We start from the raw sequence: 14,610 nt of genomic DNA on the forward strand, positions 1-14,610 counted from the left end.
CCATAGAACAGCCCACACACTATTTTCTAAATTTCTCAACCAACCAATTTGCGGTATAACTATTTAGTAATTTTATTTCCGTAGAGAAGCTGAAATCAATACCAATAACATTAATAACAACATCCTACAAGAAATATATATATATATTTTATCCAAAGTTCTCCTCAAACTCAAACCATAATTCAACAACATCAACAAACGAATTTATATCGCTATTTTCTCCGTTCTAATCCGTTAAAACTTTAAATAAACTTGTTAACAAAGAAAAGGGATCGTAATCTTACCCCAAGTGTGCAGCCATCGCGTCCATCCTCTTTTTCTTGATTTATTTTAGCTCATATTGAAGACAACGCAGCGTACAACACTTTTCCCTTCATGGGCTTCGGGATTCGGGGCTCAGATTTTGGTCAAAATTGGTTTTTCTTCTCTCCAAGGATCCTCTTTCTCTTTTTCCAGAATTTTCTGGTGTTTTGGTATGAAAATTGAGGAGAAAAGGGCTGAAGTTTCACTTAAATAAACATGGGTCATGGGCCTAACCCGGTTGGGCTCGGATTGGGCCTAGCCCACTGACCTTTCTGCCTTAACACGTCCATATCTCCTTGTCCCGACGTCACCTGTGGACCTACGACCTATGGTTGGAAAGATAATTCAATTATATACAACTGCTATTTCTTGGTATATTTCCTAATTCCAAACTTATAATACCATTTATTCCCCTCGAAGTCAGATCACCCGAAAACGTTACTTAAAAATATTTGTTTGGAGGACTTCCACTTCGATTTGGCTCAAGGGTCCTTCTTGAGTTGTGTTTAACTTCGCATATGTGCTTCATATAATTTGTCACATGTCCAAAAAAAATATCGACGTGTGGGCCCCACCTCAGCTTACAAATAATCCAACGTACTAAAATACGGGATACAACACTATCAACATGAGTTTAAATTATGTAGCAACAACATAATTGTCAATCAATTTTTTTTTTTTGAGGAAGCATGTGTCATGCTCATGCTCTGAAAATGTGGGGTATAACACGATTGAATTTGTTGTTGGTTGAATTTTGTCTTATTGTATAACTGTCTGTACTATCCCTGTATTTGTGCCTAATTTTTAGGGATAATGTGGTGTATTTCAACATTTTTTGGCTAGATTATATATTTTTGCTGAGGTGTGTACATTTTGGGGGAGGACAATACCATTTTTGTACAATCTGGTGAAATTTTTCTTTGTTACTGAAAATTTTCGAATTTTTGGGAGGGAATTCCAATTGGAGAATATTCCTTTTTGTCCATTGGAACCCCAAGCCTAGGATTTCAGCCTATAAATAAGTTTGTTGTTCTTGTTTTGGGTGATTTTTTCTTTCCTTTGGCTGAAAAAAAAAAAAGCTTACATTCATAATACAAAAATCATACCATTTTATATAGATATACAACACAACTCCATATAGAGGCTACACACACACACACACACACACATATATATATATATATATATTAGAAAAATATACTATAAAGGGAATGCTTTAAAAAGGAGGCAAGTTTTCCCTCCTCTGAAAAGTTTTTGAGGCCCCTATTCTAGTGTTGATCTTGCATTCTATTCTCCCATTTGGCCTTTAGTTTGCCCCCTAAAAAGGTAATCATTAATCCTTTTGAAATTACCTTTCATTTACTTATTCATACAAGTTGATGGTTACTGTTTTATTGCTTATTCATACAGTTGATGGTTATTGTTATATACAGTTTTATATCTTGTTCTGATTGTAAGGCTGTAAACTGGTTCAAAATATGGATCAAAGTGTTCATTAAGGTCTGTTTTTAAAAAGCAAAATGAGTAGGTTATGTAGCTGATTGATTAGTTAAGTCACCTATGATAAGTCTATGATTTTGTATAAGTTAGAAACTAACCAAAAAGGGTATGAAATGGCTTAAAAGGGGAGAATAAGGATAAGGTTGAGGGGATTTGATGTTTGGTTGTGCTCTGATCTTTTGAAGTTCATTTTTGGGGTGAAGTTATGAGATTGTGGTATGAGTAGTGAGTTACCTGATTTTTTCCATTTCATTTTTTGACTACTTGCCTGCTTTGTTAAGCCATTTTTTGTTATTGCTCTATACAGTTGTCAACCATGTAAACCCCTTTCCTTTTCCCCTCCTGATTGTTTATTCTCTTTTGCTGAAATTCTAATCAGTTTAGTATTCATCAAGTCCAAAATAAAATCAAGTGCCTTTAATCCTTCCTTTTTGTGTTTATTAATCCTTACCCCTCTTATTTGATCAGTGTTTGGCCTAAAATGAATTCACTGTTTTGTAGAAGATAAAATATTGAGTTTTCCCTTACATTGTTTAAACATAGATTATCTTTGCTTGAAAGTTTACTCTGAAAAAATGTGTTCTAAGTTTTTTTCTAGTTCAAATAAGAGTTATGAAACAATTTGATCATGTCTGCATGTGTCCTTGTTGTTTGAAAGTTTTCATAAGATCATAGAGAGTGTCATCATGCTGAGTCAATTGATTATTGATCTGTCAGTGTATGGTAGTGTTATGCCTTGGCCAATATTGTCTAGCCATTTCTGTCTTTGCTTAAAGTTTAAAAAAACCTTCTGGCTTCACATATTTTTCCCATTTCTCACTATTTGTTATGCATTCCCTATATGGTTTAGACTGCCAGGAATTTGGTTCTATGAATTTGCTTTGATTCACACATACTGTCTTTGAGTCACTTGGCCCTGTTACTAGCATAACTGCTTGAAACTTGCCTATGTTCTTTGCCTACATGTTATTAGGTTTCACTTATCTTCATAATCTGAAGGAGAACCTTGACAAACCCCCATTTGATGCTTTTCTGTGTGGACTTAGACATGAATAAACCTAACATGTATAACTGTACTTGACTAAGTGCCTTAAATGTTATCTGCTTTTCCTTGCTTGAGTTTAAGTCTATCTGAGGGTATGATTTCATGCTGAAAACTTCACCTGAGGTCGTTCATGTGTTTAAGCAGTCTCACCCTTTTAGTTACATATGTCATCTATGCTACGACTTGTTGCCTTAAAATTCTGTCCTATCTAACTACCATAAAAAAAAATTAAAGATCTGCTGACCCCCCTATGAATGACAGTCTACATGAGCTTTGTGATCATCCTGTGTGTGGTGTTATTCCATTTCTGTACTTGTGACCATTCATTCAAAGGATCACACATTTTAGTTCCTCAAGTTTCATATGTTGAACCCATACCTATAGGACTCAATTCCATGAATGTGTGCTCTCCTGTTGAATATTAGCAATTCTTTCAACTTGCATTATTCAAACATTTTGTTTATGACCTCCAACTACTAAAACTAGATACTGAAGTTTCTCTGTTGTTGACACTATCCACTAATCTCAACACTTAGTATTTACATTTAAATTCTGGGACTTGCTTTAAAAAAAAAAAAAAACTAGTGAACCAACCTATGTTCCTTGTGTATTCTTGCTCATAAATTGTAAAACTTGTACTAGCTTTAACTTGTCTAAGTTTTCACTCATGTGCCGTGCTTGAACTTAGTCATAACTAGGCAGCCTTTGTTTAAACTTGAATCTGCATATAAGCTTTTGGAATATTGATTGGAACTATGACTTGATCATTCTTTTAAACCCCTGAATCAAAATCTTTTTTCTTAAAGTGTATCTTGTTTGCCTGCTATGTTTTACATGTCTATCCCACCCCGGTGTTTCCCCCTCCTACATGCTCGAACAGCCCCCCAAGAGGACACTCTAAGCCCCGACTAAGATTGATTGTGTAGCTGAAGCTTGTTTCACCTTTCTAAAATATTAATGTAACTATGTGCCTTGGTATGTGTCCTGTAGGACTCTTCTGTTATTTGCTTCTAAGTGTACATGATTTGAGCACCATGAAATAGCTTAGTGCTTTTAGTTTGTTTAACTTGGAGATTTTGTAAATAATTTGCCCTCTAGTCATTAGACTTTCCCTGGATTTTGGAAGATGATCCTACTTTTCCTAAGTGTTCCATTTTCTGTTTCTGCATTACATATGGGACTTCCCAAGTATTAAGGGATTGTTTGAACCATTATGACTAGAAACTAATAAATTTGAGGAAGTTATCTGAGCATTAGACCCCTCTAAATACATTTGTTGTCCTCTTTTTTGTGCATGTTCTCTTTACACTGCTGCATTTTACATATGCATGACTGCTTGGCATTATTTGTTGGTCTCTAGTGTCTTTCTGGGGGGTTTTGGATGGACTCTCTGGATAGCTTAAAATCCCCATACTTGTCTGACTGATTTTAGAATATGCTGGGCTTGAGTTTTGTGTATTTCATGAAGGATTAGATTGAATATGGGTGGGTATGCCCGTCCAAGAGGTTTTGCTCCTCATATTCAAGTATATTTATGGAAACTTCAGGGTATACATGTCCTTATACCTAGAAAATATTGATAGGATAAAGGGTATATCATGAGGTATACCACGTATACCATTGTGGTAACATACTTCGAGAAATGGGGAGAAAGAGAGGAGTATACAAACCTGTATATTACGTATATTTAATTAAATGCTTATAATTACTTGGGAGAAGCTCGTAATTGGGCCTTAGAGTTTGGGCCTGGTTATTTTATTACTCTTTCGACGACTGGGCCAGTCTCGTTTGGTTCGTTTATGGCCAGTCTAAGTTAATATTTGGGCTTAGCTTAAATGTATATGTTTGTAGCTTATTTCTTCGATTTTGTCATAAGCAATCTAGGGGTAATTTTGCAGTATTTTAGTTTTTTTTTCAAATTTTTGGATTTATACTAATTATGTATACCTCTTTTATTTTCCAAACCCAAGATCCGTTGATGGGCTTCCACGAGGCCCATCAATTTCAATAGATCGAGTCAAACTTCAAATGGATGGGCAACGCAGATGGAGCATAGGTTGGATCTAGAATTGCATTTTTCTTCCTTCCCTTAGGCTTGGTCGACCCAAGTCCCTCAAACTCTTACATTTCTTGCCTTTAATTCGTAATTGCATGAGCTTTAAATTTTACATTTGGAACCCTTATGCTTTAAACTATGTATTTGAGTCGCCAAAACGCTTTTACACATTGATTAACATTAATGCTAAAAATGGGAATCGAACTAACAAGGATTAAATCTGCCTGATTTGAAAAACCTATGGACTTGAATGAACATTTCCGGAACTTTTGGGACTGGACCGGTGGGGACTGTTTAGAAACGTTGCTGGACTGATTTAGTAAAAAAAAAAGGGAAGCATGAGCAAACGTGTATAGAATTTTATAATAAGACTAAAATCTGTATAAAATCGAATAGCTTAATTAAGTATACTATGATTTATATATAAATACTATAGCATGCCCAAAAACTACTTTTCATAAAACTATTTTTGAAATACTATCTTTTTTTCAAAAATCTTTTCGGGTGGACTTACGTAGAGTCCAACTTAGGCTAAGAGCCTTCGGGTATTAGCTTAGGTGTTCAAGTCCGACACTCATGCTCAATTTTGAGCAAAATTACACTTTGATGATTTCTTAAAAAATATACTTTTGCATGTAAATGACACTCTTTTATTGCGGAAATCCATACTTACGTAATTGTTTCTCTAAAACAATTTATAATCATAAGGTAAACTATTAGAACTCGTAGGTAAACCGCAATTGAGTGGATCCTTAATATCGAGGTGCCTAACACCTTCCTCGGGGGATCACCAGAACTCTTACCCAGACTATGGTAGATTAGGTTTCTATTAAATAGTTTTTAAATGAACCCTTTTCGAACTGGTTTTCCTAATTTCCTAAAAATTAGGTGGCGACTCTAAAATGCATCCTTTAGAGCACCATTAAGTGGTTGGCGGGTTTTTCCGACTTTCCTGGTACGATTCACAACCGTACTTCTCCGGGACACCTCCCTCCTTTATCAGGTATGTGTGAGCCGGTTAAACATAGATATTCCCAATGCCCACTACAGGGAGCAGACGGCCTCGAGATTTAATCAAAAATTGGATCGAAAGACGAAACTTGGGTTAAGTTTCTGGTGTCTGGTGCCCGCTTTGACGGCACTAGCACCGCGGCATCGGCACCGCTGGAGCGGTCAATGACGTTTAGTCATTACCGCTAAAGCGGCCAGGTGGTCGCTGGGGAGGCGCCGCTGGAGCAGGCCAGGTACCGCTACAGCGGGTGATGGGCAGTTAATAATATTGATGAAGTTTTAAAAAGCCCTAGACCCTCATTTTACCCCATTTCGATATTTGAGCTTGAAGAAACTCCTCTTAAGGATATTTGGAGGAAAATCTTGGAGATAATTCCTACTCATTTCTTCATTCTTCCATTAAACCATAATTATGTTAGATTCTCCTTTCTCCCTTAATGAACCCTTGGTGGTAAGAGTTGGAAGAGGGTTTGGAAGAACATTGTTCATAGGTTTATTAATGAATAAATTGGTGATGCTTTGTTAGATATTGACTAATCTAGGTTTATTAATCATAGATCTTCCACTTTTAACGTTAAATTTTGGATTTGGAGATTTAGGGTTTATACCTAATTTGGGGATTTTGCATGAAATCAGAATCTAGGCTAATTATTGAGTTAAATCAGCAATTAATGGTTGAATTATGATTACCTTGGACTCCATTTGGTATTTTGCCCTCGAATTTCCCGTTTTGCCTTCGTGAGCCCATTTCTCCAATTTTTAGGGTTAAAATGGACCAAATTGAAATAGTAGCAATATTAGTATCATTCTTCATGATTTCTAATATAGAATTCGGTTATGCTTAGACTACTTTGGTTCTGAGGTTCAGCGGAAGGGCAAAGCGAAGGAGTGACTTGTTGGTGTTGCGGTTCGGCGGTCCAGTTAGGTTATGGCTTACCTCTAGTGAGACTTCGCATAGCGAAGCACATATTTAGAATATAATGTCGGAGACAGCATGTGAACCTTCGGGTATGAAGTTGGGTTAGATATTGCCTTAGGTTGGGCCTTGTTGTGTGTTGGGACTGGCCACCCCGTTATGTGTGCTTTGATTATTCCATTTTAACGGTTGATGCCATGATTAGTTGGTAGATATTGAAATCTGTATTATTGTCATGATTGAGGTAGAATTGACATATTCCTTGTTGGTATTTGTACTTGGATACATTGTTGGCGTACCCACCGTTGGTACTTGTGATATTGATATATTATTGGCATACCACTGTTAGTATTGTGATATGATAAAATAAATTCAGATTACATTATCTAAATAATGCAACAACAGAAATATGAATTTATATACTCATAATATATAAATAAAAATTTACTAAAATAACCCAGTCGGTTCATCACATTCTTGATGTGCGACCCAATAGGTTTATATTAGGTTGGTAGTAGAATTAATACTATATTAATTTCACAAATCATAATTGGTCTCTTGCAAGACATTATGACTAACCCAAGTAATAATTATTTAAAGTTCGTAATAACCTAATTAAATAGCATATGTCATAGTCCTTTTGTCACACGATATCTAATTCGAACATAAGGCATGTATAGTGTCTTCCTTATATTGTTCAAATATAATTTCTCGACCCCTTAGTAAACTGATAAGTCAAATAATACTGATAGCTCTTTCAGTTTATCTGAGCACGGCCATGCATTTCTCAGTCTTATTAATGTAGGGGCCCAAAAGATATTTCTCTCCGAGAGAGGGAAAATTCTATCTTGAATAATTACTATCCTCCACATAGTTCACATTATGTTCAATCATACACTTTATAATTTTCCAGTTAAAGGTAATGTTTGTGAATTTCCAAACAAAATGTTCCTTATGTAGGATACTGTGATAATGTCAGGTGTGAGGATTAATTGACATAACTATTATTAGAATCACTTATGACACTGATTCATGTAGTGATCCCATAACGGGTCTATCCAGTATGTTGTTCTCTAACAAATACCTGAATTTAATTTGTATCATACACATAATTATTGATTAAGCTCATACTAGTCTTATATCAATATAATTAAATTATAAATGATGATCAACTAGGGACATATATTATTATATGTAACATGAAAACAATATAATAATAAGAAATATAAATAAAACTTCTTTTATTAATCAAAAACATAATTAACAAATCAGGTCCACACAATGGCCTAGAGCATTACCACTAACAATATTTTCTTCTAGGGATCGCTCCTAAGTCCAGAGTGTTTCCTCTTTTTCAGGCACACAACAGCATATTCGGGATTGATGGCTCCGACAAGTCCAGCTTCGAGGTCCCCTCTTCAGCTTCTGAAGGAAAGGGCTTCAAGTCCTCTTGACCAGCTGGGTCTTCCAAGAAAATGAAGAAATCTGGAGGGAAAAAAACACGAGCACCACTAAGGGGATATAAGTAGCTCCAGGGGCAGTCCCCAAGTGGTACACAACCAATCAGTTGGTGGATGAGACAGAGATTGTGCCCGTACTCTTGCCCTCCCTGAAGAAACGGATACTGGGGAGATGAAGATGGAGGCCGAGCAAGCCAAGCAGCCTGTTACGAGCCAGCGTCTCCTTAGGAAGGGGACGAAGCCTTTATTCCTGGGTATCCTTGGATGCTCATGCCCCCATTACTCCTAATGAGGTGGTTACTTCCCAAGATTCCATCCTACATGAAGAACCTCCGGTAGGTGTTCCTGCTCGCGGGTGATCACGCTGACTATTCCTAGCGATGCGGATCAGGGCATAAATGACCCTTTCATCTATATATTATTAGTTAGTACTCCCTCTGTCCCAATTTATATGATTTTCTTTTTAGTCAATCCCAAAATAAAGAATACCTTTTTATATTTAGCAGCAATTTAATTCAAAAATTCTCAACTTACTTTTAATGAAATGATTTTTAGCCACAATTTTTTTTTAACTTGTTTTAGACCACAAGATTCAAAAGTCTTTTTTTTTCTTAAATTTTATGCAATCAAATACTCTCACATAAATTGGGACGAAGAGAGTATCAATTTTAAATGTCTTCATGTTGATTTATGTAATGAATCCATCAGCACTTTTGGTCCATAAGGAATGCTTATCATCAATTGCTCTCTTCTCTCTCCATGCAAAACCCTAATAGAGAGTAAACCCTAATGTCATGATGGTGGCCGGCGGCCAGCCACCACTGGTGGTTGGTCATGAAATTTGCTTCTTCATCTCAATTTCCTCTATTAAATCCCTCAACCACGAATACAAATCCTTCTATAGTAGAGAACATGAGTAAAACCCTAGACAAAACCCTAATGTACGGCAATCTTGTTAACATGTAGCCGCTGGATTTGTCCATGCACACGACCAAAGTTGATGTTCAACACATAGAGATCAAGCCTGTAGTAACAAAAGATGCAAAGAAAGTGGTTACTTGCATAGAAGATGAAGTATTATGTATGAATTCTATTGAAGAACTTGACTATGCAGTGGTGGGAAAGTTTTCTCATGGCTGGCCTGAACTTGAAGAATTGAGAATACAAATTCCTAAACAATGTGGAATTAAAGGAGGTTGTAGGGTTGGTTTGTTTAGGCATCATCATATTTTGATGCGATTGGAAAGACTGGAAGATTTTATCACTATGACATCTAAAGGTGTTCATAACATTCATTCCAAGGATGGATATTATTATCCCATGAGGCCTTTGATTTATGATCCATCGTTTAAGGTTGAAGAAGAAACTATGAAAGCTATGGCTTGATTTCATTCCCATATCTATTACCTACCTTCTTTGTTAGGGAGTCTTAGTTCTCATTGGCATCTATTGTAGGTAAACCTCTATAATTGGACATGGCTACTATCAATAAAACTCAACCTAGTTGTGCTAGGGTTAAGGTTCTAGTTGACTTAATGGAGGAACTCCCTGATTCTGTAAGTATGGAGATTGTAGACAAGGAGAATAAAAAGATTAGGGATGTGGATGTTAAGATTCAATATGATCTAAGTACTGTAAAAGGTGTAAATTACAAAGGCATAATGAGGAGGGTTGTAGAATATTACATCCTGAATTAAGAAGTAGTCACAATGGTGAGAATGAGAAAGTAGAAGAACAACTAAATGGAGAGGTTATCCTGAAGACCGATGAGAGTGCATGGAATAAGGTTAAGCATGATAAATATTTAACAAGGGGAAAGGTGTTTGGGACTGCTGTTAAATTCAATCCAGTCAAAGATAATAGAGTAGTAACAAAGGAGAAAAGTCCAATGAAGAACGATGATGCTGATAAGGAAGGATTGGAATCAGTAGCTATGCAAAACAAATTTTCTATTCTGTTCAATGAAGAAGATATGATTGAGAAAGAAACTGCAGAAAATGGTGTAAAAGTTAATGATCTGATAGAGAAACTGGAGGAGAGGGTTATAGAAGACATCACAATTGATGTTAAGGACTGTGGTGATCAAGTTATAGTAAGTGCTTGTAATACTGATATGCTGAAATCTCATGAAGAAGATAAAGTTATGATGGATGTTTTGGGGAATACAGATTCATCTGAAGATGGAAAAGCTTTATCCCTTTCTAAATGGGGTGATAGAGTGGAAGATGAACTAGAGGATGGGGAAGTTGATGAAAGGGACTTATCTGAGAAGGTTATACCAAAGTAGAGTGATTTGCTAGATCAAGATACTGATATAGTGGTTTCTCCTCAATAGAATCTAGATGCAGATCAATCACATGAGAAGGTTGATTCATCAGTATAATGGTTTCTTTCAACATCTACAGATGGGAAGCAGGTGGAGGCTACAGAAGGGGTTGAATCTAGTCAAAGTGGTGGAAAGGTGTCTTCAATAAAAAAGAGTTCTCCTATGAGAAATTTGCATGACTTAGTTTCACACAAACTTGTTAATGATCACAGTAGTCTATTAAAGGAAAACATTGATGATAATGTGATTAAAGATGGAAAAGATCTAGGTCATGAGCCTAGTCTTGATGTGGAGACTGTCAATGAGATGGAACAATACAGCACTGGAAAGGGAAATCAAAAATCAGTTGGTGTTTCTCCAAAATTAGTCACTAATAAGGATCAGAAGAAGAGTGGCAAGACTGTACCAGCAGAAAAACAACAGCCTACCAGGGTGGTGCCAAAGAGATCTGCAGCTAAAGCCTATTGTAAATGATGATAAAGTCATTGATTTGGAATATCAGGTCAGTGAGGACTCAAAAGGCTTTTCAAAGAGTTCAAATGCTTCATAGACATCATAAGTTCTTCCTTGTGGCACTTATGGAACCATTCCAACATGTTAGGCACTTGCAGTTTTATAGGAGAAGACTGAAAATGAATCAGGCTGGAGCTAATAGCAATGGAAAGATCTGTTTTTTTGTAACAGATAATATAGAGGTGGAGGTTTTTTCAGATAGTGAGCAACAAATTTCTCTAAAGTTGGTCTTTAATGATACTGGTAAAATTTTGGTTACTACCTTAGTTTATGCCAAATGTAGTAAGGTGGAAAGACTGCATCTATGGGATAGCATTTATAGCCTGGCAAATGATATGTCACTTCCTTAGATGATAGGAGGGGACTTCAATGTGGTGTTGAATGATGAAGAGAAAATAGGAGGGATACCTATTCTTGCTCAAGATATTAAAGATTTTGCTTTTTGTATCAACTCTTGTGAATTGGAGGAAATTCAGTTCAAGGGAAACCCTTTCACTTGGTGGAATGGAAGAGCCACTAATGATTGCATTTTTGAAAGATTAGATAGGATGCTGCTGAATGCAGAGTTACAAAACTGGTTTACTCATTTGGAGGTGGAGCATTTGGCTAGAACTTGTTCTGACCATGCTCCATTATTATGTACTTATGGGGAAGTTACTCAGAATCAACACAGACCTTTCAAATTTCTCAAGTTTTGGGTGGATTATGAATCTTTCTTTGGCACAGTTGAGTAGAATTGTCCTAACTGTATGCATGAAGATCATTTTATCAGTTTCAAGATGAAGTTGAAGCATATAAAAGGGGTGCTATCTTAATGGAGTAGATCTACTTATGGGGATATCTTCAAGCAATTCATCATTAGAGAGGAAATTGTGAGAATTAAGGAAAATTTGTTTGAAGAATCTCCTAGTAGTGGGAATAGAAGTTTGCTTCAACAATCCCAAGCTGAACACAAAAAGTACTTACACTATGAGGAGGAATATTGGAGACAAAAATATGGGATTGACAAGTTTGTGGAGGGTGATAGAAACACCAAATTTTTTCATAATCTGGTGAAAGGAAGGAGGAAAAGGCTACAAATTCAGAGGATTTAAGATCTTGATGGTAACTGGTTAGACAATGAATAGGAAATGGAAAATGAAGCAATAGAGTTCTATCAAAGGCAGTTTACTCAGGAAGATATGGGATATACAAATGAGGATATTCTATAACATATTCCATGCATATTGGATCATGAGAGCAATGAAATGTTATTCAAGGTTCCTTCAAAGGAGGAAGTGAAAGTAGTTGTGTTCAACCCTAGTGGTTCTAGTGCCAGTGGACCAGATGGATTTTCAGGTTTATTTTATCAAGTTTTTTGGCCTATTGTAGAAGTAGATATGCTCAGAATGGTAATTGCATTCTTCCAAGGTGATACTCTTCCAAAGTCAATCACTCATACTAATGTAGTGCTGCTCCTTAAGAAAGAGATGGTTCAAAGTTACTCATATTTAAGACCAATAAGTCTGAGTAACTTTATCAATAAAGTCTTATCCAGAGTTATGCATGATAGGTTAGAGAAGGCCCTTCCTACTCTAATCTCTCCTCATCAAGCTGGTTTTGTGAAGGGAAGGAGTATAATTGAAAATGTCTTGCTCACACAAGGAATTATCACAGACATTAGGAAGAAGGGTAAAGCTACTAATGTGATCTTAAAGCTAGATATGGCAAAGGCATATGATAGTGTTTCCTGGAGTTGTTTAATAAAAGTCCTAAATCAGATGGGATTTTCAGGAGTATTCATTGATAAGATATGGAGACTGATAGCAAACAACTGGTATTCAATTTTGTTTAATGGCAAAGCTACAGGTTTCTTTCATTCTACAAGGGGTGTCAAACAAGGTGACCCCTTGTTACCAGCTTTGTTTATTTTGACAGCAGAAGTGCTATCAAGGGCATTAAACTCATTGTATGACAATACTTTGTATGTTGGGTATGGCTTGCCTAAATGGAGTGACAATATTAATCATCTAGCATATGTAGATGATACTATAATATTTGCATCTGCTGAGAGGAATTCTTTACAAATGATCATGGACATTCTTAGAGATTATGAAGCAATATCTGGTCAACTGATCAACACCGAAAAAAGTGCATTCTACATGTATCATAAGGTGGCAAATAGAGTGATGCAGGAAGTGCAACAGGTGACAGGTTTCACAAAGGGACAGTTCCCTTTCAAGTATTTAGGATGCCCCATTTTTTATGCCAGAAAGAAGAAAGTCTATTACTAAGATCTCATCAAGAAAGTAAAGGATAAATTGCAGAGTTGGAAGGGCAAATTGCTGTCATTTGATGGTAAAGCTGTGTTGATAGGGAATGTTCTACAAAGTGTACCAGTTTATGTGATATCTACTGTATTACCTATTAAATACACTCTAAACTAGCTCTGTAGGATCTTTGCAAGGTTTTTCTGGAGCAATAAGGGAGAGGATAAAAGAAAAAATTGGGTATCATGGAAGAAGATTTGCATGCCTAAAGCAGAGGGTGGACTCGGATTTAGGTCCTTGTTTGATATTTCTAAAGCTTTGTTTGCTAAGCTATGGTGGAGATTTAGGACCTCAAATTCTTTATGGTCTACCTTTCTGTGGAATAAATATTGTAAGAAGCTGAAACCAACAAGGGTACAATAGAAGGGAGGTTCACAAGTATGGAAAAAGATGTTGGAAGCTAGGGATCAAATGGATCACTTAATTTAGTGGGAACCTAGAAATGGTTCATGTGATTTCTGGGAAGACAACTGGACAAGATTGGGTCCTCTCAGGGATTTCTCAACCACAGATCACAATATAGAAAAGGTAGCTGAACTCATGAGTTCAGAGGGTTGGGATTTCCGAAAAATGAGTGCAGTGTTACCAGAGCAAGTGGTGAATCATGCTAGATCTTAACTGAGCATAATAGGGCAATCAACAGATGCAGATGTACCATGGTGGACTTTAACTATATCTGGTAAATTTACAGTGAGTAGTTCATGGAACTTAATGAGACAGCAGAAGCAAAAGTCATTGAACTATCAAAGTGTTATATCCCGCGTTTTGTGCAATCGGACAATTCAAGACGATCGCGGGGAGACAACAAGCAAAGCAATATTTTATGTGTTTGACACACGAGTTGTTTATGAAAAATTTAGAAGTGAAGATAATGAGAATGGTTAAGAGCATAAAGGGGAATTCACGACATGACTCGTGGAAATATGGAGGAAGACGAAGGGCAAAATTGGAAGTCGGAAAAATTGTTTTCAAGAATTGCGAGAAGTAGCCCAAAATATAATTGGGCTTGAAGGTTTTTCTTTGGAAATTAATAGGCCCAACCGGCCATTAATATGGGCCCAAGCCCATGTGGGATTAAATTGTAGATTATAAAAGATGAATAAGGTCATCTTTATCACCTAAATGGTCTAGAAGATTCAAGAGAGCAAAGGAAAGAAAAGAGAGAGCAAAC

The 14,610-nt window shown here is 36.4% G+C and overlaps 1 protein-coding gene across 1 annotated transcript; it reads left to right on the forward strand.

Moving 5' to 3' along the window:
- Window positions 1–11,480: 11,480 nt before the first annotated feature.
- Window positions 11,481–12,224, forward strand: LOC132611939 (uncharacterized). Its single transcript, XM_060326295.1, has 2 exons — window positions 11,481–11,860; window positions 11,954–12,224. The coding sequence occupies exons 1-2, from the start codon at window positions 11,481–11,483 to the stop codon at window positions 12,222–12,224; spliced, it is 651 nt and encodes a 216-aa protein (XP_060182278.1).
- Window positions 12,225–14,610: the final 2,386 nt, after the last annotated feature.

The sequence above is a fragment of the Lycium barbarum genome, chromosome 9 (genome assembly GCF_019175385.1).
Source record: "Lycium barbarum isolate Lr01 chromosome 9, ASM1917538v2, whole genome shotgun sequence".
NCBI classification, from domain to species: domain Eukaryota; kingdom Viridiplantae; phylum Streptophyta; class Magnoliopsida; order Solanales; family Solanaceae; genus Lycium; species Lycium barbarum.